The following is a 23,999-nucleotide window of genomic DNA, read 5'->3' as shown; positions in this document are numbered from 1 at the left end:
TATTCGGACCTCAGTGTGCAGATGCGCATGAGGAACTGAAAATGCCTAAACATGAGGCCTGGTTACCTTCCCTGCCCCGTTTCTTTAGGAAATTAGATATAAATGTGGCGTATTAGTGTATAAAGTGTATATAGGGATAAACAGTGACCAATCTTTGTTGGTGTGTAATCAAATGATGAATCCTTGGGAAGAAATCGTCAGGCGCTCCTCTCCCAAAATGAGCCAAATGATCTGATCCCAATCGCCACTGGAGAAGCAAAACCCGAGGATCCTGTGGCACCATCAGGCATTTGCTGAAACTGTGAAGCCACTGATGAAAAGGGAAAAGGTCATAAGCAAAAAGGGGTCTCAATTTGAGGAGAAGATTGGGTAAAAACTGGAGAAAGTATGCACAGAAGAGAAGGCACCTCAAGAGAACAGTCCTGGGACTCCTGAAGAGAAAGAACTGGCCCTGCCCAGGACGTGTCCCACAGAAAGACCACAAGGGTCATCCCATGGAGCCTGTGCTCATCACACTATTATTATCTGCCCAGAGAGATATCTGGGTACAGTTTGAGGGGAACGTAAGCGTTTCTCAGTGCTAGGATGTCCATTGAATCATTTTTCCATGAAATCATCCAAGTTCAGCTCACTGAAACTGGACTAACAACACAAGGAAACTCCTACTAAATTTGTATCCAACATGCACACCACGTCCTTCTACAACTTCTTCACCAGATGGACCTTTCTGTACTCCAGAAATGCCACCAGCTCTTGTCTCTGGTCATTCAAAAGAACATGGGGACAATAGGGAGCCCTCAGCACAGGACACACATGGACCTGCTGGAGAGGGGCCAGAGGAGCCACAGGAATGATCCGAGGCTGGAACAGCTCTGCTGGGAGGACAGGCTGAGAGAGTTGGGGTGTTCAGCTGGAGAACAGAAGCTCTGGGGAGACCTTAGTGCAGCCTTTCTGGATTAAAAGGGGCCCATAAGAAAGGTGGGATGGACTTTTGAGTAGGGCCTGTTGTGATAGGCCAAGGGGTGGTGGTTTTAAACTAAAGGAGGGAGATTCAGGAGAAATTGTTGGCCCTGAGGGTGGTGAGAGCCTGGCCCAGGTTGGCCAGAGAGATGGTGGATGAACCATCCCTGGAGACATCCCAGGCCAGGCTGGACGGGGCTCTGAGCAACCTGAGCTGCTGAAGATGTCCCTGCTCATGGCAGGGGTGGCACTGGGGGAGCTTTGAAGGTCCCTTCAACCCAAACCATTCTATGATCTGTCCACTCCAATCCGAAAGCAACATGAAGTTCCTTCACATTCGGTGCACTGGCAGGTCCTTATGGGTCATACCGGCCTTGATCTAGTGAGCTGCTATGAAAAGAAAAAGACCAAAAACAAGAAGTGAAATGAGGTGGGTACAAGAAGTCAGATTGCAAGTCAATCAACAGCAGAACAGGGACATCTCTACACAAGTTCTTGGTGCCAGGTCTGTGCACTGGAAGGTGTACAAGCAGCAGTCAATTTCCCATCCCAAACTCCTGAATGGACAACTCAACTCAAGCTCCAAAAGCAACACGAGGTCAGGAGATTCGAGATTTAGCAACCCATGGACAGGAAGCTTTAAAGCTCTGGTGCTTCTCATGGGCATCGCTTTTCTCCATCTCCAGCCTCCATAAATAGCCCTTCCCCTACCCTTCTACACACACTATTTCTAAACGCAAAACTCTAAATCACACCGCTTTATTGATTCAAGTTCCATCTTCACAGAAAGGAATCACCTTCTCAACGCACAGTTATCTCTCTAGAACAGTCAGGGTACAATGGATGTACAAAAGCCATTGCCTTTTTTTTGCACTAACTTCAGAAATATCATATACAAACATATATACAGGATAGCAACACCACATCTTCAATTCACATCGCAGCTACCGTAAAACCAAACGTGTTAATATTTTGATCCTTTAATGAGGTAAAAACGACTTTCTTCCCAACAGTTCTTCCTTATTAGGAAAAACCCAAGACATCCACAGATCCTCCAACTGTTATTCCAACTTTAAGCCACAAAAGTCCTTCAAGCAGCTGGCGTGTTTTATGCTGCGTGGCAGTTTCGTTAGCTTGGAATTGGATGATTTATTACCGCCCAACCTAAGCCACTGATGAGATTATGCTGCCAATTTGTGGCTCTTTGAGAAGAGAGGTCTCCTCGAACCCGGGCTTGGGACGGAACGTGGTGAATCTCAATTAAAGGGTGACCTTTACAAGACAAGGGAAATGTTAATTCGTGCTCACCTAAATGGCTTTAACCCTACTTGAAAGCCGGGCTTTCTAAAGCTGCCCACTACTCTGTCACTGTAAAGTTGCATTGCGACATTATTAAGATAAAATACTCTTCAGTATAAATATATATATATATATATACATATCCATCTATCTAAGCCAAAGAAGAAAATCCAAATGCTAATATAGCCATCCCTGGTGCATTTTTTATGCTACTTGAAAAACAATGGATTCGCATTTTTAAGGGATGTCAACTATAGATTAGAGGTTTTAGGATGACAGGGCCAGAGATTAAACACGGCTTTACCTATGGAACTGGTACAAGAATAGAGCTCCTGCCTCCACACTCACCCCCAAGCTATAGGTTGTAATTTGCTGTATTCTGTGATATTTTGCTGCTTTCTGGAGGCGGCTCAGCTTGAAGGGTGGAAAACTTGCAGAAGAGGCAAGAAGGCAGTTCAGTCCCCATTCAAAATTCTGTTTGACTTCTCTCTTGTAATTGGGATAAGCTACTCTGACAAGCAGGAGGAATAAAAGCCACGTTTCGGCAATGTATTGATGGTCTTTCTAATGAAGTTGGTGAAAACAAAGAAATTACAGACAAGGAAACAAGAATTTGATCTACATTAAAGAAATTATCTGGGCAAACTTCAAGATGAAAAGTAAGAACTTGCTGGAAAATCCAAATGTCAGCAAGATCTCAACATAAAACATAAGCAACTAAGAGCATCTTTGGACTTTGGACTGTTTAACGGGATAGATTTTAAAATAATAGAAAAAATATATACAATGTCACCACAGCAGTTTCAAAGTGAAGCAATCATTCTACACATTGTATAAATCTCTTTCAATAGGTATTGAAGGATACGTATCGTAGTTTTGGCTAATCTAAAGATCCCAAAAGAACAGGATTAACCACTGAACCTTCACCAGGGTGAATTCTAACCCAGCCAATTCTGTTCAGCTCATCCACATTCCCACTGGATATTTTATTTCTCATTTTACAGCCTGACTCTCTATGATGTTGTTTGGCACTTGGCAATTGTCAGACTGAACCAACTTAATTACCATTAACGATAATGGAAGATCAATGTAGGAATCTCCACCTGGGGTACCAAAGGCTCCCTGGAATGTCCTGCTAAGAAAAAACCCAGCTCAGGAGGAACCTAAAATGATTCCTTGAATGAGTCAGATTAAACGAATAAAAGCACACAGACTGATTTTCATGGGTAGCAGATCCTACTGAATCACACTGGGATGGCTCAGTCCCTCCAAAAGCTTCATCCTCCTGCAAAAAACCACTCCAGGAACGGATGCAAAACAGGGTATTGGAGTTCACAGGCATCAATATTTCCTGCCTATTCTGTTTTAATCTGCGTAACACAAGATAATTCCTCAGCATTTTCGTAAATTCACCACAAAGCCCTCAAATTCTTCAGTAATCCAAAACTCCAAGCTGAAAAGAAGCTGCAAATAAATACCTTGAAAATCCCTGATTAGTTTCCAAACGAGAAACCATGACAGGGCAGATCCCAGAGAACCTGAATCTCCCTGCCCAAAATGGTTCCAGCACAACACAAACCAGATCTGATCGGAGCCACTTCCCAGCACTATTAATAAGACTTAATTAATTTGTAGGGGATATTTTATCCCATGAGCAGTGTTCTCAATGTGCTCCCTCGTATCAATAGGGGAGAGAAGCTCAGCACTGGTAGGGAAGTCGTGAAGACGGACAAGGACACAACTCATAGATGAGTCCATGTTTGACTGTCAGTCTTTGAGAAGCTCCTCTACTGTTACAACACCTTGATGGCCTAGTGTTTGTGGGTTTTATATTAAATAGAATGACTACATGGTGTCTGACAATACATTACTAGAGGTCCTCAGGCTTTGAAGCAATGAGAACAGTGTATGGGTTACAGACTAAAGCAAGAAGAGCTTGAAGTTAAGACCAAGGACTGACTTAGAAGCCCTGAATGAGATGACCTGAAACCCAATACTGGGATATTGTCATGGTTGAAGGTTGGAAAGCATTGCCGAGGGAGTAAAGCACAAGTGAGCAGGGGTTGCAAAAGCTCCAACGTGTGAAAAGCAATTCAAGGTGCAGGGTCAGAGCGAGGGGTCCGGACACCACGAGTGCCACTGGAAAGGATGAAACCACCACGCACGACCCAGGGCCAAGAAGGTGCAAACAACACTATTGGCTTCCAGGAACAATTCTGCCCGAAACTAAGGAGGCATTAAAAGAATTGTACGGCTGTTTTAAGGAGATGGATGATGGCTGATTTTCCAGAGATGCTCACTGGTGCTCTCTGAACTCAGAGCAATCGGCAAATATGGATCAACTGCCTCGTGATGGCTGAGCCTGGAGTCCCCAACACAAGATGAGATTTCACAGCCCAAGCCCGACTTTCAACACCCTGAAAAGTGACAAGAAATACGTGGGAGATACAAACCCCCCCAAACCTGAAGTGTTGGCTAAAGGTGACATTTGCCCCGCTGCTTTTTCACAGATCCCCACGTCGGCCTCTAATAAATCGCAATATAAGTCCTAAGACACCAGCAATGGATCAAAAATCTGCTTTAAAATCACACGCTCGCTTAAAGGAACGAGACAAAATGATGTGGCTACTGAAACCATTGCGTTGCCTCAGTGCTGTGAATACAAATATTCTGAATATTTCAAAACTGCAGGTTTCTCAAAATGCATCGATGGGAAAAGACGGACTAAGCCCGGGAAAGCAATGCAAACCTGTTGCCGTAGATGAAACGCAAAATCCAAAGTGTGTTCTCCCCATCGCCGGGCCATGAAGAGCTCTTTGTTAATGCCCCCCTCGCTGTGCAAAGCAAAGGGTCCCTCCTGCTCCCATTTTTAGGCATCTCCCTCCTATTTTTGCCTCCCTCTGAACCCACCGTAGCTTTAATAACAATCTCAGAGGCATAAAAAAATATCAAGAAACAAATTATTTTCTTGCACATAATCCCCTTTTTGCTGTCAAGTGCCTGACCCCAGTTTGATAATCTCATTTCCTGAGAATCAAAACGCTGGAAATTTAAGCTTCCTAGAGTGTTAATTGCGGCCCTGCTCCATTGCTAATCAAAAAATTGGATGTTTTGCATGAAAATGCTGCTCTAATTAATTCTCAGTCATAAAGCGCCCGGGTTTTAATAACCCCTTCTTGATTGGGGAGCCTTTGAAGAGACAGCGCGGCTAATCCGCTAAAGCAGAAAAAACCCGCACGCAGAGGAAATAATAAGTGGGCTTACACGGGCTGAACGAGACGATGGCGTTAATACTGTCAAAGCACAAAAAAGCCATCTTCCTCCTCCCTCTGCCAGCTCAAAGGGAACTGTGATCCTCAGCATCCCGGGGAGACAAAAGCGGGAGGTTGGGAACATCAAACCCATTCCCCCGCCTCCGCACAACCACGGTTTTTGCTGATTGTTCACCTGGTTATTCCCCATCGAAAAAGGGGCCGTTTGTCACGATGTCTCCTTTAAAGTAGACAAGGATTCTATTGCGTCTCCCCCTCCTCTGACTGACAACATATTATCATACACATCTCTGAAAGGTGCTGAACCGCATTTTCATTACCGAAACGTCAAGATTGGTTCTCGTCAGCGGGGAACGCAGCTGGTTCCCCCCGGCAGCCCCTCGGTGAATCCAAATGGAACACGGCACCTACAAATAACCACGTTTTCCCCGGACCTGCACTTACACGGTGCCCTTGTCATACCAGATCACATTTGCCTCCGCTGCTATTGCTTGGTGTCAAAATCTTAATTAGCCGACTTTCTCTTTGATTTCCATTAATTACTTCAAACCTTATGGTAAGAAATTTTCAGGCTTGGACCAAGGGTAGATAACAGCACATGGGAACATAACACAAATCCACTCCATTTATCACCTGGACAAGACAAACTCCCCAAAAGGTTTCACTTATAAGAAATTAGGTTAAAAAAAATTCCAGTCTCATTACAACAGACCTTTGTTTCACAGCCCTATTTGCTAGAGCTGGACTCAATACGCCTTTAGTTTTGAGTCCTGACTCACTGAGTTTGATCCTTTAAACTTACAGAGATCAGGTAATTCTGAGCACCACTCACACCTGAACCATTCAGGTCAGGCCCAAACTCCAAGTCAGATCCCTTGCAAACCTGGAGACAAACATGTGGACACTATTAAGTGACGTTCCATTAAGAAAGGTAACATTGCACACAGTACCTAGCAAAAGAGGAATACTATACATCACATATATATATAGTTGAACTACTGGCCAACTTTGAGATGTTTGAGTGCTGCATATTTAGAATCTACAAAAGACTCACATTAAATTTTCACTTTGGAGTTTAAATCTTACATTTATATAATGCTCTACTACTCGGACCAGAAGAATGAAGTCACACAAGAGTCCTGGGTATTTGAAAATCACAGAAGCCCAGAATGTCAGGGGTTGGAAGCGACCTGGGAAGCTCATCCAGTGCAATCCCCCATGGAGCAGGAACACCCAGCTGAGGTTCCACAGGAAGGTGTCCAGGCGGGTTTGAATGTCTGCAGAGAAGGAGACTCCACAACCTCCCTGGGCAGCCTGGGCCAGGCTCTGCCACCCTCACCCCCAACAAGTTTCATCTCAAATTTAAGTGGAACCTTTTGTGTTCCAGTTTGAACCCATTGCCCCTTGTCCTGTCATTGGTTGTCACCGAGAAGAGCCTGGCTCCATCCTCCTGACACTGCCCCTTTCTATATCTGTAAACATGAATGAGGTCACCCCTCAGTCTCCTCTTCTCCAGCTCCAGAGCCCCAGCTCCCCCAGCCTTTCCTCACACGGGAGATGCTCCACTCCCTTCAGCATCTTTGTTGCCCTGCGCTGGACTCTCTCCAGCAGTTCCCTGTCCTTCTGGAGCTGAGGGGCCACAACTGGACACAATATTCCAGGTGTGGTCTCCCCAGGGCAGAGCAGAGGGGCAGGAGAACCTCTCTGACCTACTGACCACCCCCTTCTAACCCACCCCAGGTACCATTGGCCTTCCTGGCCACAAGGGCCCAGTGCTGGCTCATGCTCACCCTGCTGTCCCCAGGACCCCCAGGTCCCTTTCACCTCTGATGAACTAAAACTTCAATGCAAAATGAGCTTATCCACATTTTTTCAGAAGTAAAGAGAAGTGCACTGCGCCACAGGGCTGCTCTGGACTAAAACTGCTTCTGTAACTACATTAAGAAACAAAGCATTTTTGCTGTTCCAGTTCAGCACACAAAATGCGCCCAGCAGTTTGGGGAACGCTGCTCTGGGACATGAACTTCATTCTTAGTTCTATTAAGGACTTTCTCTGCAAAGCCACTTGACTTATTTCTGCTTTCCTTGTCCACACCAACTTGCAGTGATAATTCGAGCACAAACTCACCTGCGAGATGCCCAAGTAATAGGATCAGCGAGGACACAAAAAGGCACAAAGACAACACACGAATATTTTCAACCTTCTTCCAGAGCAGAAAAGCCCAGCAGGCAGGAATTTCTCAAGGGCGCCTCATTCAACCCATACCTGTATCAAATGGGTCCAAACCACTATGTGTGTGTGTGTGTGTATATATATATATTAATACCATAAGGTATTCAGACCCAAATCAGTGCGATCTAACTAAAGACTGAAAGGTGGATCTTCCAATCCAAATAAAATCCTACCCCTCATAGACACTGAGAGGTTTGATCAATGCTGAAGTGCACTGAGCTTCCAGGGTGAAGAGAAATACCAAATCCAAATTTTAAGACTTGCTGAGTCCATTATCATCCATGGGAACAACAGCTGATCGGGAACACCTCACATTTCATTCTTAAAAACAGCCCAAGTGTATAACATAAGAAAATCTGACCTTGCTCTGAACTGGTGGGGCCTGGATGCACACAGATAACGGAGAAGCCTGATGTTGTTTTCCATCCTGACCGGCACCCTCGAGGCTCTTCAGATTTTTCACAGTGTATTAAAAAATACCCCATCTTTTCCCATTTCTACTGATCAAATGCACTGAGGCTGTGGTTACCGTGACCACAACACACAGCTATGTGAATTCCCTGTGGCCACAGGACTCGGAAATAGCAGCCGATGGATTTTGAAGGAGCCTGTAACCAACATCACCTTGGACAACTATCAGCCAAGAGCGAGCAGCTCCTGGCGAGACACCTCGTGCCCTCCGAGCTCTCCTACCTCGGGCCTTCCAAATCCCAGCACACGAGGCCATCGACGAGTTAGAATGATCACCAGTTCAGATTATACGCCTTCTGAAATAAGGATTATCATCCCCTGAGCTTTCCATTTTCAGTCACAGCTCCTTTTGCTCCTGTTGTGGGTATCACTGATTTTTCTTAATTGAGTGGCATTTCCAGAATGCAGCTCCTGCCATTGCCTCTCTGCCCCAGAAAACACCAACAGGTCAACCCCCTGGAAGAGAGACCTCAAGACGCTTGTGTGAGGAGACTGTGCTGGTAAAGATCACGTAAAAACTCAGCCTTTCAGGTAGAGCAGCCCTGAGGAGAAGGACTTGGGGTGCTGGTTGGTGAGAAGCTCAACACGACCTGGCAATGGGAGCAGCAATGGGTTGCACCAAAAGGACCGTGGGCAGCAGGTCAGGGAGGGGATCTTGCCCCTCTGCCCCACTGTGGTGAGACCCTCCCGCAGTGCTGGTCCAGCTCTGGGTCCTCAGCACAGGACACACATGGACCTGCTGGAGAGGGGTCAGAGGAGCCACAGGAATGACCGAGGCTGGAACAGCTCTGCTGGGAGGACAGGCTGAGAGAGTTGGGGTGTTCAGCTGGAGAAGAGAAGCTCCGGGGAGACCTCATTACACCCTTCCATACTTAAAAGGGGTTGAGAACAAAGATGGGGACAGACCTTTTAGCAGGACTTATTGCAATAGGACAAGAGGTGATGGTTTTAAACTAAAGGAGGGAGATTCAGGCTGGACATGAAGAAATTTTTTTCCCCTGAGGGTGGTGAGAGCCTGGCCCAGGTTGCCCAGGGAGGTGGTGGATGAACCATCCCTGGAGACATCCCAGGCCGGGCTGGACAGGGCTCTGAGCAACCTGAGCTGCTGAAGATGTCCCTGCTCATGGCAGAGGGGGAAGTGGAGGAGCTTTGAAGGCCCCTTCAACACAAACTGTTGTATGACATACTACACACATTATCACATCCACATCATGTTCAACACAACAAAATTAGAACCTGAGTTAGTGCCTTTCAAAACCATTACCAGCACACAAATTCAGAAATCTAAACATGCACAGATACTATGCTGAACAGCAGTGGTATTTCTTTAAATTTTTGCTTGAAATTATGGTTTTCAGATGTCAATTACATTGAATTTAATGAAAAAACCCTCAAGTTCCCTGTAGACTTCCCTCCTGCCCCAGTGTGCAGCCCCAGTGACACCTCCCTGCCGCCACAAGCAAAAACCATATTTTCCTTTTATTCCCATGAAATCATTGGGAAGTGAAGGCAGCAGTGGAATGAAATAAGGTGCACTCACGGGATTTATTTCACCATCCAGTGACAAGCGGCCACCTCTGCAGCAAAATACAGCGACATTTTAGCCTGGTTTCCGATGAAAATAAGAGTTATCTCATCTTCTGTCTGTCCCATCCTCACACCAATTGAGCTCGTGAGCCAATTCCCACCAAACGTGGCAGAGGCGTGGATCTCAAAAGCAGTAAATTATTCCTTTTGTAAGGATTGGATAAACATGTTGCCTCCATGGAAGGAAAAGCTGCAATGAGGCTCCAGGTTGTTGGCCCTACCAGCCAGGGATAAACCCGCAGATTTGATTCCACAGCGCAGGGTTGACAAGAAAGCTCCAAGAAGAAGAAATCACCTCTGCCACTGTACTTCTGACAATATCCTGGGGCATCATGTCTGTGTTAATCTAGGAGATATTTGAGTTATCACAGTATCACAGTATCACAGTATGTTTGGGATTGGAAGGGACCTCAAAAGATCATCTAGTCCAATCCCCCTGCTGGAGCAGGAACGCCTAGGTGAGGTCGCACAGGAAGGTGTCCAGGCGGGCTTTGAATGTCTCCAGGGAAGGAGACTCCACAACCTCCCTGGGTAGCCTGTTCCAGTGCTCCGTTACCCTCACTGAGAAGAAGTTCTTTCTCAAATTTAAGTGGAACCTCTTGTGTTCCAGCTTGATCCCATTGCCCCTTGTCCTATCATTGTTTGCCACTGAGAAGAGCCTGACTCCATCCTCGTGGCACTCACCCTTTATATATTTATAAACATTAATAAGGTCACCCCTCAGTCTCCTCTTCTCCAAACTAAAGAGCCCCAGCTCCCTCAGCCTTTCTTCATAAGGGAGATGCTCCACTCCCTTAATCATCTTTGTTGCCCTACGCTGGACCCTCTCCAGCAGTTCCCTGTCCTTCTTGAACTGAGGGGCCCAGAACTGGACACAATATTCCAGATGGGGTCTCACCAGGGCGGAGTAGAGGGGAAGGAGGACCTCTCTCGATCTACTGACCACCCCCCTTGTAATACACCCAAGGATGCCATTGGCCTTCCTGGCCACAAGGGCACAGTGCTGGCTCATGGTCATCCTGTTGTCCACCAGGACCCCCAGGTCCCTTTCCCCTACACTGCTCTCTAATAGGTCATGCCCCAACCTACACTGGAACTTGGGATTGTTCCTGCCCAGATGCAGGACTCTACACTTTCCCTTGTTAAATTCCATCAGATTATCCCCCGCCCAACTCTCCAGCCTGTCCAGGTCCCGCTGGATGGCGGCACAGCCTTCTGGCGTGTCAGCCACTCCTCCCAGCTTAGTGTCATCAGCAAACTTGCTGATAGTACACTCAATTCCCTCGTCTAAATCATTAATGAATATATTGAATAATATTGGCCCCAGTACTGACCCCTGAGGCACTCCACTAGATACTGGCCTCCAACTGGACTTCGCACCATTGACCACCACTCTCTGGCTTCTCTCTTTAAGCCAGTTTGCAACCCACCTCACTACTCTATTGTCGAGACCACACCTCCTCAATTTAGCTGTGAGGATGCTGTGAGGGACTGTGTCAAAGGCTTTACTGAAGTCAAGGTAGACCACATCCACCGCTCTGCCATCATCCATCCACCTTGTTACATTCTCATAAAAGGCTATGAGGTTGGTCAAGCATGACTTACCCTTGGTAAAGCCATGCTGACTGCCCCTAATGACCCTCTTATCCCTGATGTGCCTTGAGATGGCACCAAGGATAAGCTGTTCCATTACTTTCCCAGGGACAGAGGTGAGGCTGACCGGTCTATAATTACCCGGGTCCTCCTTCTTGCCCTTTTTAAAGACTGGAGTGACATTTGCTTTCCTCCAATCCTCGGGCACCTCTCCCGTTTCCCAAGACTTGGCAAAAATGATGGATAGCGGTCTAGCAATGACTTCAGCCAGCTCCCTCAGCACCCGCGGATGCATCCCATCTGGACCCATGGATTTATGGACGTCCAGACTACTTAATTGTTCCCTAACCCAGTCCTCATCGACTAAAGCAAACTCCTCCATTAACCTGGCTTCATCCAGGGTCTCAGGGGTACAGGGTTCCCCAGGACATCCTCCAGCGGAGTAGACAGAGACAAAGGCGGCATTCAGCAATTCTGCCTTCTCTGTGTCTTCTGCCACCAGGGCACCCACCTCATTCATCAGTGGGCCTACATTGCCTCTGGTATTAGTTTTATCTGCTATGTATTTGAAAAAGTTCTTCTTGCTGTCCTTGACCCCTCTCGCCAGCTGTAATTCTAAGGAGGCCTTGGCTACCCTAGCTGCCTTCCTGCATCCTCTAACAGCAGCCTTATATTCCTCCCAAGTGGCCAGTCCCGGCTTCCATGACCTGTAAACTCGCCTCTTCTGCTTGAGCATACCCAACAGATCCCTATTCAACCACGCAGGCCTTCTGGCTCCCTTCCTCGACTTCCTACGTGTGGGGATGCTCTGATCCTGAGCATGGAAGAAGCAATCTCTGAATGCAATCCAGCTCTCTTGGGCCCCTTTTCCTTCAAGCAGTCTTGCCCATGGGGTTTCCCTCAGCAGTTGCTTGAAAAGGCCGAAATTAGCCCTGCCAAAGTCCAGGGTTGCAATTCTACTTGCTATTCTGTTCCTGCCACACGAGATGCTGAACTCCACCATCTCGTGGTCACTGCAACCCAGGCAGCCCTCAACCTTTACTGCTTCAACCAGACCCTCTTTGTTAGTGAGGATGAGATCCAGCAGTGCACCTCTCCTGGTCGGCTCCTCCACCATCTGCATGAGGAAGTTATCATCAATGCACTGGAGGAACCTCCTGGACTGTGGCTGGCTGGCTGAATGGTCCTTCCAGCAAACATCAGGGAAGTTAAAATCACCCACAACAACCAGGGCCTGTGACTGTGAGGCCACTCTCAGCTGCGCATAGAAGGCCTCATCAACTTCCTCAGCCTGATCTGGTGGCCTGTAATAGACACCTACAACAGTATCACCCCTACCAGCCTGCCCCTTGATCCTGACCCATACACTCTCAACTCGTTCCTCATCCGCTCCTGGGCAGAATTTAGTACATTGCAGTTGCTCTCTCACATAGAGAGCAGCTCCACCACCACGCCTGGCTGGCCTGTCTTTCCTGAAAAGGGCGTAGCCATCCATGACCACATTCCAGTCATGTGAACTGTCCCACCACGTTTCTGTAATTGCCACCAGATCATAATCTCCCAACCGAACATAGGATTCTAACTCCTCCTGCTTATTCCCCATGCTGCGCGCATTGGTGTACAGGCATTTCAGGGAGCGAGCAGAGCACACCAATTTCTCCCTAGGGGCACAGGAGGCCACCCGGTCCTCATCTGTTTTAGAATGCTGCCCCTCGGGGGCAAGCCCAACTACAACCCCATCCCCCTTTGAGTTATGTACTCACCTTTTTTTCCTTCACCCTCTTTTTAATTACAACTGGTAAGGAACTTGTGCGTTCAACTTCAAGGAAAAAAAATACATGGCCTAAGTCTCCCTCCTCTGATTTCAGTGCAATAACACAGAAGGATCACAGAATCCCAGAATGTCAGGGGTTGGAAGGGCCCTGGAAAGCTCATCCAGTGCAATCCCCCATGGAGCAGGAACACCCAGCTGAGGTTCCACAGGAAGGTGTCCAGGCGGGTTTGAATGTCTGCAGAGAAGGAGACTCCACAACCTCCCTGGGCAGCCTGGGCCAGGCTCTGGTACCCTCACTCTCAACAAGTTTCTTCTCAAATTCAAGTGGAACCTCCTGTGTTCCAGTTTGAACCCATTGCCCCTTGTCCTATCATTGTTTGTCACCGAGAAGAGCCTGGCTCCATCCTCCTGACACTCACCCTTTCTATATCTGTAAACATGAATGAGGTCACCCCTCAGTCTCCTCTTCTCCAGCTCCAGAGCCCCAGCTCCCTCAGCCTTTCCTCACACGGGAGATGCTCCACTCCCTTCAGCATCTTTGTTGCCCTGCGCTGGACTCTCTCCAGCAGTTCCCTGTCCTTCTGGAGCTGAGGGGCCACAACCGGACACAATATTCCAGGTATGGTCTCCCCAGGGCAGAGCAGAGGGGCAGGAGAACCTCTCTGACCTACTGACCACCCCCTTCTAACCCACCCCAGGTACCATTGGCTTCCTGGCCACAAGGGCCCAGTGCTGGCTCATGGTCACCCTGCTGTCCCCAGGACCCCCAGGTCCCTTTCCCCTACACTGCTCTCTAATAGGTCATTCCCCAACTTATACTGGAACCTGGAATCCTTCCATCTCTAAATGACTTACAGCAGGTCCCCTTTCGCATTGAAGGATAATGTGTGCACTCAGTCCAAATGAAAGAGGTTAATGACAAAGCATTCCTCTGATCTTCAGACATTAAGACTATTTAAATTAAATTCTTACTTCAAAAAAATTGGCATGAACCGAACTTTTACAAGTTTGCGGTTTTTTTTAATGCCTATGTTTCTTTGAAGATCTTATTCAGGAAAAATATTTCCTAACAAGCCACCCTCCCCCTGTGGCCACTGAAAAATCGAGCCTGTAGATCCAGCTCTCAGGACAAGAAACTGTGGGGCATTCACATAAGAAACAGTGTCACCTGCCTGCATTACAGCAACCTGACTGAACAATTCATTTGTATATCTCTTTAAAAAAGGAGGAAAAAAGAAATATATCAAAATGCAGATCTTGCTGTGGTCTGGGATTTGAGAAGATTAATGACCCACCTAAAAGGGAACAGCAGCTTATAATAGCAAGAAAAGATTGGACATTTTTAACACAAAGGTTCAAAGGGAAACTTCTCTTGATGGTTACACTGCAAAATTCCTCAGCAAAGTCACCTCATCTATTGTCCATATTGACTCCCTACATGGACTTTTTGTCACCTATTGCATCACGTTCAAGCTCTTCCAACTCATTCAGAAAGGGCAAGATAATCTTGTCCCCGTCCGCACTAATTCCTGTACTTTCTTCTTTATTTCTTTGTCAGCTCGTAGGTTGTGTTTTCTCCAACCCCTCAGCTGGAATTGTGAGCAGCTTTTCCGCATCTTCCTCTCCTGAAAAAATCACAACCTCCCACTCATGACAAGTGGTGCCTCCAGATTCCTCTTATATCTATAGGGAGTCACTCTGACATCTTTCAAAGCAACAACTGGGCAGGTGAGGGTGTGGAGGTAACTGGGAATGAAAGAAGGCAACAGGAATCATCCCAAACAGACACGAAATTTTGGAGGCAAGTGGTAGGGGTCCCCTGATGGTCCCACTGTTGCTCTGAACTTAGTGCTCAACCGCTTCAAAATTCTTGGCTTTGAACCCATGTGGTTTGTAGTACAGAGCTGTGGAGAAGCCCTTGTGGCCAAGAGGCCAATGGTCCCTGGGGTGTATTAGGAAAAGTGTGACCAGCAGGTCAGGGAGGTTGTTCTTCCCCCTCTGCTCTGCCCTGGGGAGGCCACATCTGGAGTTCTGGGCTTCCCAGATCAAGAAGGACAAGGAATTACTGGAGGGAGTCCAGTGCTGGGATATCAAGTTGATGAGGAGTCTGGAGCATCTTTCAGATGAGGAGAGACTGAGAGAGCTGGGGCTGTTGAGCTGGAGAAGAGAAGCTGAGAGGGGATCTCATCAATGGTTATAAATATCTCCAGGGTGGGTGTCAGAGGATGGACCAGACTCTGTTCAGTGGTGCCCAACGACAGGATGAGGGGCAATGGGCACAGACTGAAGCACAGGAGGGTCCATCTGAACATGAGGAGAAACTTCTTTCCTTTGAGGTGCCAGAGCCTGGCCCAGGCTGCCCAGAGAGGTTGTGGAGTCTCCTTCTCTGAGACATTCAAACCCACCTGGACACCTTCCTGTGTGATCTGCTCTGGTGACCCTGCGTTAATCCAGGTCGGACTGGGTGATCTCCAGAGGCCCCTTGCAACCCCAACCACTCTGTGATTTTGTGAGAAGGAACTCGTTAAATCCTACTGCCCACTGGTATAAGAAAATGATGGTGCCATAAAACAGCTTCCGCTTCACAAGATCCTCTTTCAGTTGATCCTGGACATAAGAGCATGTTACAGATTTAGAAGGTGAGAACCTGAGCCTCAACAGATAAAGAGCCGTAAGCCAAACACCTTCCAAGGGTGTGTAAGCGGTGATGCCACAATTGAGAAGATGGGTATCTCCACTTTATTTATTCCTGTATAGTGTCATATCACAGTGTGGGCAACTGTCAGCTTTGGTACATCATAATTTCAGACTCTTCCTTCACAGTCCACCCAGAAATAGCTGAATATTCACCACAGAATGAATCATTATATCCTTAATCATCAATACTAAGATCATCTCTGTAGAGCCACCTAAACGAAGCAATCTGACCACAAGGACACTGTGTGTCCCTCCAGGCTTCTTTTCACACCGTTGTGCATTTAACTTGCCACTGAGGACAACAACTCATTTACAAATGGAGGGAAGAAACACTACGCCATCTCAAAATTCTCTTGTAAATTATGTAACATCCTCAATTAAAAGCCAAGCGAAAATCATCCTGAGTAAGATTTAAAGGAGAAATTCTACCCTTGCCCATCACCATAATATCTGAAGAGTACGTATTATTTTCTTGTTACAATTATCCCAATGAGAATCTAGAATAGATGATACGTGAGAATTTACTCCTTCTATATGTTATGACAGCTTGAAGATCTTCCATTGATTTTGCTCCCCAAACCAACATTTTCATCAATTAGAATATTCAGGAAAACAAACGAAACTTGACAGAACACTTGTCTGTGTGTCTGCAGCACTGGCCACAAGCAACAGGAACCAGCAGGAACCAAATCCACCATTTTCAAACACTCCGCGACTCTTCAAGTGTTGTACAAACGAAAGAATTGGTCACTTTAGTCCATACAACAGACTTTTATAACTTCAAACATGAGATGACTAAGCTCAGCTCCCAAAGTAACACAGGTTAATTATCACATTCAAAAGCAATGCTCATGGTGAGATTTTCTGCATTTCATCCGTTGTTGTATGAGTATTTTTAAGATCTAGACCTCCAGCTGAAGAGGGAATAAAGATAAATCCTGCTGCTTCACAACATAATAAGAATAAATACACTGAGTTTAAAAACTGAAGAGCTTTGCAGCCTGTGTGGCAAAGGAGAGAGGTATTAACACCCTGACGTGTAGCACGGACAGGATATTCAAGCTCCTGCAAAACAGAATGATCTAAACTAGCACACGATCGATTTTCCCACCTTGAAGTTCTCCACTTCTGCTGTACAGCTCCCTTCTCTGCTCACGCAAATAGGCGCTCATGCTAATGGCATGGGAGGAGGACTCGAACCTGCAATGAGAACCAATAATAAATCCAGTCAGTTTGTCATCCATAGCAGTACTGGTCAGCTCCAGATAAGAAGGATCTTGGACATGGCACTTAGTGCCATGATCTGGTCAATGGACTGGAGTTGGACCAAGGGTTGGACTGGATGATCTCTGAGGTCTCTTCCAACCCAGCCCATTCTGTGATTCCCTGAACGTCAGAGCAAAATTATCCAAGTGGACAAAAGCACATTGTTCCTATAAAACTCCATGACTGACGCACCACGTTCTGCATCCCCAGTCAACAGAGCTCTGCCAGCACCTGCTGTATCAACTGGGAGCACCCAGTAGGAATGGCCCCAAGAAACAGTAAAACCCAAAGCAAAGCCATAGGTTTGAACCATCTAAATTGCTATATACATAAAAATGAAACACTAACATTCTCCTGGACACCAGAGAGTACTAAATTATCTTACAGCTCCATCACAGCACAAAAATTCATCTGAGAGCTGGAGGTGTATTTTCCAACTCCTGTCACCCATAAACATGATTTCTGCCATTGATAGTGAAAGACCACGAGCTCTGAGCTGCCACTGGGGAGCATCAGCACAGCTCCGGGTTTGCCGTGCCCTGAGCTGGGTGTCCCTGTGGTCACAAGTATCCCATGGCCAAGGGTTTTGGGTCCAACCTGCCTGAGCTCAGTGATGAGGCCAAGGGCCCTTTGAGTGCCCAGGATGGACTGGGCAGCTCTGCCACCAGCACTGGGGACCAGGGGAATAGAGGAGGTGATGGGGACAAAGCATCTTCAAACAGCCAAAGTGGACACAAGACGTAGAGGGAAACCATCTCTCACCAACATCAAACTCAAGACGCTGATGATTTGCTGTAACATGCCCTGTCTCCTCCTCAACTCTCCTGCTAAGGAAAACTGGATCAGCCTCAGTGCTGGAAACACGAGCATCCCACCAGAGAACAGCTTTTGTAAGCTTTCTCCTGGAGCAGTGTTAAGGTTATTATAATACTATTAATGAGGCTTTACTGCCCCAATTTGGACTGTGAATGTCGGTATTATTGCAACTGAACTAAGAACCATCTATCAGAATACAACAAACACATAAAACTTTAATTAAATGAACAGGAAATTCTTGGCTCCATATTTATGATGTGTTCCCTTTGCTCCCCAGTGAGATATGAAGGGCAACACTACGGCCATGGCTCACAGGTCTTCTCCGAGCATCAAAACCAGAAGCTTCAGGTCAAGGGAAACAGCAACAAACCTCAGTGTTCTCCTTGAAAGAGCAACTCGGATGATCCCTCAGAGCCCTGCAGAGGGTTTTGCTGAAGGATCTCATCACATCTGCTTCTTTCCCACATCCATCCAGTCTCTCTCCGCTTATCTCCCCTCCTCTGCTCTTCTCCCACATTGCTATTCCCACTTAACTCCTCTACTCTTGTAGCTCTTTTCCTCATTGCTGATCCTGCCACAGCAAAGCTTTCAAAATATTTTTACACAGAATTAGACATAATTACAGCCAAGCCTGAGACGAATGCATGGGGTGTTCAACATCTGCTGGTACAATTCACTCCTTTCCCACCAACGTCCAATTCCCAGCTGAAAATCCGATCTGTAGGGAGATGGCAACCTGAACGTGCACTTGGCTACCTTGTGGCTGAGGAGAAAGCCAGGTTTGTGATTGTAGAATCACTTTGGTTGCAAAAGATGCTTAAGAATCATCAAGTCCAACCATTAACCCAACATCAGCACTAAACCATGTCCCTAAGAACATCATCTCCGTGTCTGTTCAACCCCTCCAGGGATGGTGACTCCACCACTGCCCTGGGCAGCCTGTTCCAATGCCCTTTCCAGGAAGAAATCGTTCTGAAATGTTCTTTTTTTTAAGCCCACAATTAAAACAAATAAATCCATCATGACTTTTCTTCCCCTAGAGACTTAAAGTCATTTTGAAGATAGGGAAACTGAAGCCAGTTACTGATTTCCAGACAGCAGGACACAATTGAGGCGTCCTCGTTCTTCCCATTATTTCTACAACACGCAATTAGGAAAAATACTGGTAATTATAAAATTAGCTGACAGCAAGCTATCCCAGGATAGGGCACAAACACCTGCATCCACCTGGGAGTGAAAGGCGAGGTGGAGCACGGCTCTAAGAGGCTTCTGAAGTGAGGAATTAAATGCAGATATTCCGATGAGACGCAGACGGCTCCTCCGATTCGGACAGAGCTGATGGGAAGGCAAGAAAAAAGAGCCTAAAGATGGGAGAGGAGACAAGACTAACGCTCCATCAAATGTACATCTCTCAGCGGGCTGAGAAATTCCATTTCAAGGGAGATTTCCGTAGATACAGTGACAGCTGACAGGAGACAGATAACCAAATAAGAGCTCCCAATAAATGCTGCTGTCACCGCCGTGCCGGCAATGACTTGGTGACAAGCCGGTGAGCGGTAAGAGACGTCTTGCTCCTACGAGGTTACGCACCTTCGCTTTGAACAATTACACCCATCTTCACTCCCTGCTGACAAACTAACACACAGCTCCAAACTGCTGGAGGTGCATCAGAGCGTCCTTAGTCCTCCAACTTAAATGGTCCGAGTACACCCAAGAAATGACACCGTATGAAAAGGTGAGCAGCCCTATTTTGCTTCAATACACATCTGCAAGTCAAGAGTAAATTCAAAGAGGGGAATTCTCCAGCCAAACAGTCATAGGAGTGTTAAAACAAACAAATAAAAAGGGCAGGGATGAATTTACCATGGGTTGACAGGGGCAGGATGCACCTCTGAAATCCTCCAGGCAACAGTTAAGCTCCTAATAACAGAATATTACACCCAGACAGCTCATTCTGTGTGAGGGAGACATGGCAGTGGAAAACACTTGGATTTCTAACAGGGGCCTCTGGTACTATAACAACATCAGCACCAGATACGCACGGAGCAAAGCACTGGGAGTTCTGGATAATGGATAAATAAGTTTTAGCTGAAAAAACAAGGCTGTAAAGAAGATGCAGAACATGAAGCTCCTACTTGCCCCCAACAGCCCATCACTCCCAACCTTTCCGATTACTGAAGCTCCTGCATTAATTCCCCACCATATAAAGATCTACCTCTGATCACAGATAAGAGGTTCTATATTAAAAACACCCGAACTTCATGGATCCCCATCTCCAGCTAATACGGGATGACAACATGAGTTCATTTCCAATCGCTGCCTCTCGAGCAAATATTCCACTACAATCTGTATTTTTTTTTAACCACTATTCTGGATTGCAAAGCATCATAAGGTTTCTCACTGCTCAGATGGGGAGTGAAGGACAACATGAGCCCTGCAGCAGCTTCTGGTCCAGAGGGGTGGCTGAGGATGCTCAGACGCTGTTCCTGCTGCAGCTGAGCGCGGTGAAAAGGTTAAAGACGCAAGCTGCGGGTGTTCCAACCACAGCTCTGCCATTCCCTTCAATCTACCGTGAAACTTGCTCCTGCTTTCGAACAACCTCATTGTAAAACAACAATTCTGAACAACCTTATTGCAACTGCCTGAAAGGAGCTTAGCGCTGGGGGGGTCGGGCTCTGCTCCCCAGGAACAAGCGCCAGGAGCAGAGGAAACGGCCTCAAGTTGCACCAGGGGAGGTTGAGGTTGGATGTGGGGAACAATTTCTTCCCCAAAGGGCTGTGGGGCATTGGAACAGGCTGCCCAGGGCAGTGCTGGAGTCACCATCCCTGGAGAGGTGAACAGACACAGAGATGTAACAACAAGAGCATCTCTCCTAACAGCGCAGCTCACCAACTATTTCTTCTTGCACATTAAATTTGTTCCCCCAAATCCTTCCCTTGACCATCCAGCCTCTAATCCTCTGTCTTACGCTCTCCTCCCAACTACTTAATTCATTGAACTCTCATTCAGAGTTAGACTAAGCAGTTAATCCTCTCACTATCTAGTAATTATACACTTATCTTAATTCTCTTTGTCCAGTCCCCTTTATCACTCTCTGTAACAGGTCCTGAATTTACCACGGACAAAGATAGGCAGAATGTATCACTGCACGCTTCGAGCAGTGGGTATAATGGGATCCCATTCCCAAGACGAGCCCTGGAACAAGCTACACTTTAAAAACCAGCGATGAATCCACCACAGAGACCTTCCCGAAGCTCCGGCTTCGGGCATTAAATCTCCATCTCAAAACTCAGGCTGTGAAATCAAGATCAGCAGCCAGCGCCGTGCGGCGCTTGAGGCACCACAGACAGCTTAGGCGCAGCTTTAACACCGGCCCAGCACTTACTTGAACAAAGGGTTTTTAGGCCTCTGAGGTTTCTTCTTGGCGAAGAAGGCTGCGAATTCTCTCCCCGAGCTGGCGTAGCTGAGCTGGGCCGATGGCTCCGAGGCCGTGCGGGTGTTCTTCATGTCCAGATACTCGGTCAGCAGCATCTGCCAAAAGAACAACAGGGAACTCAGCATGGGGAATAAAACAGCATCATAGTGTAACTTGAATGTTTAGGATCTTTAGGCAATCCGTAGGACTCCAAACTAATAAAAGACTCAGCAGTTCTAGCACAAACCTTGCTTTATTTTCAGAAATGTTATCTTAGAGTCTCTACTCTGCTAAAGCTTATGTTGCATTATTTGACCAACTCAATCTGGTACCAAAGGCACTTGCCACAAGTCCCCGCTGTCCCAAAAGCGGTTCTATCAGCAGGGAGGCGGTGGGTGGGTTATTGGCTCGACTTTACAGACTCATTACACACCACAGCTCTTCAAAACACAAAGGTCAACAATACTGATCTGTTCACTTACAGAAGTGTATTTTACACACGCATATGTATGCCTATTATTTTCTATACATGTAGAAATAAAAACCATCCGTGTGTGGGTGCAGGTGCTGTTGGAAAAAAAGTCCAGGAAATGATGCAAAAATTGCCCTTTAATTGCTCCCAAACCAAACATTCTGCTTGTAAAGCTGAAAATAAGAATTCCTACAGCCTCCAGTGTAATTTAGAATTGATTTTCCTTTAGTGCAAGATGCTCAGTAAGGGCTTGGGGGTCCCCTTTGTGAGACCCTTGTAGTCTGATATTTGCTGCTGTTGAAACAACGTCAACGTTGCAGAAGCAGAAAGAGACCCCCAAGCCATTCACTTCTCATTTTCTTGTGTCTGAATATGGAAAGAAACCCTTTAAAAGTTCACTTTTGTCAGTGCATTCGCAAAGTCATTATTTATTTTCAGAAAACTACTCTGAGGCTATTAGTAATGTGTTCCATTTTCATAATTAGCCCGTCAAAGCCCATCAAAGAGTTGTCTGTAATGAAAGAAATAGATCAGTGCTGCACTGTTTAAGTTTAAACAAATTACATATGAATAAATATCCAGGCAAATGGTATCGTCTTCCTAATTAGAAACAATTCGGGACAGCTGGGGAGAAGAAGAACATAATACAAACATGAAGAAACTTCAACTCCTAAAACATCTCAATTAAAACTTTACCTGAGAGCAAGCTTTCAAAATGCACAATTATTAAGAGTAAAAATAAACAGTGTTAATTTTTAACAGTAATTTACCAAATCCGTCTGTATTCACGTCTTTGCATTATCATCCTCTCTATTTAACAACCCTGAAATCGCCACAGAAATGTAATTAAACCCTCCAACTTAATCAAGTTTGAAAAAATATAAAGAAGAATGCTTAGCAGTTTGTTCTCCCATTATGGATGGAATGTATTTCGAATGGATTCTGCAGCTCTGCTGTCAATTTATATCAAGGACTTGGAAATGTAAAGCATTTTGTACAGTATTTGGCTCCAAGATTACAAGAAGTTTGAGTTCAGAATTAATGGAATATTCCTGTTGGTTAAAAAGCGAAATACCAAAACAAAGATTGAGTTTGCGGTTTGATACTCAAAACAGTTCTGAAAATGCCACAGATTGGGAAATAAAGAAGAAAAAAAGCTCTTTGTGCTCCAGTATTCAACACTTACACTAATTCTTCAGAACAAAATCATTAACTATAATAAATAAAAGCGCAGCTGAGCTGTGACAACTCACAGTCAAGCGGGAGCGATCTCCAACACACCCTACATTGGGCTAAAACGAAGCCTAAAACCCTTATAATTCTCAAGAAATACGAAGAACGTGTGGGTCAGTCTGAAAATCTCGCCTCAAAGCAATAAACAGCCCCAAGTTTCCAGGTCTCCTTGCGTTGTGCATCGCGTGGCCGTCACCCGCTGTCATCAGCTTCCATTTATCCCCTCGACAGCTCAAGTCATGCAGTTGTTCTGCTCTCATAGTCCTGCGAGGGGGTTTTAATAAGCATCATAATTCAATGTTAGAAGCCACAGCAAGTTCGAAGCTTAAAATCCACTTAAACGAAAAGAAAAACCAGATGTTCTCATGCTTAAGCAAACAGGAGCTTGTCTAAACCAACCGAGGGATTTCTTGATTTGGTCTCGTAACACCTGATTAGCACTTGCTCAACCATCGATCAAAAACCTCGTTAGACATTGATCACATAGACATACAGCAAGATTTACAGGTGAATGTAAAGTTTGCAACATCCCATTCATCTAGAACGAGGACTTTGGGTTCAGCGGTTGAATTCTGCTGCCAATGTACAACATTTACATCGATGTCAAACAAGTAAAGCTGTAGCTAAAGCAAGAGAACAAAGCGCTTTCTCCACCTGCAGCTCTCAATATCCACATTTTAATGCTTTGGTTGAGTCCCATGAGAAGTTGTGTAAGTTGTGATGTCTTCAAGTGCTCAAGATAGACCTAGAAAATGCGTCTGGCCATGGGGTGACAGCTCAATTCATTCATTATTTGAACCTCTTGTGGGGTTTCAGACAAGAACCCTGAGCTCTGAAGTCCTATTCCATCAATTAAAATCTGTAAATCAGTATTTCACATCCTCAGATGCTCCGAATTAAGACGGATGGTG

The 23,999-nt window shown here is 46.1% G+C and overlaps 1 protein-coding gene across 4 annotated transcripts in view; it reads right to left on the bottom strand.

The window, feature by feature from the left end:
• Positions 1-23,999, bottom strand: part of EXOC4 (exocyst complex component 4) — a 411,272-nt gene that overhangs the window by 281,476 nt on the left and 105,797 nt on the right. For 3 of the 4 annotated variants that reach the window (XM_065856603.2, XM_071803542.1, XM_071803543.1), the window contains exons 8-9: positions 21,354-21,499; positions 16,998-17,086 (exon numbers count right to left, since the gene is read on the bottom strand). In XM_065856603.2, coding sequence (XP_065712675.1) covers positions 16,998-17,086; positions 21,354-21,499 — 235 coding nt within the window. Of the gene's footprint in view, positions 1-1,145; positions 1,348-16,997; positions 17,087-21,353; positions 21,500-23,999 lie in introns of those variants that run through there. The other variant, XM_071803544.1, reaches the window with a different exon arrangement.

Source organism: Patagioenas fasciata, chromosome 1 (genome assembly GCF_037038585.1).
Source record: "Patagioenas fasciata isolate bPatFas1 chromosome 1, bPatFas1.hap1, whole genome shotgun sequence".
In the NCBI taxonomy this organism is placed as follows: domain Eukaryota; kingdom Metazoa; phylum Chordata; class Aves; order Columbiformes; family Columbidae; genus Patagioenas; species Patagioenas fasciata.
Note: the sequence above shows the minus strand (reverse complement) of the source record. Positions and strands in the feature narration are given on the sequence as shown.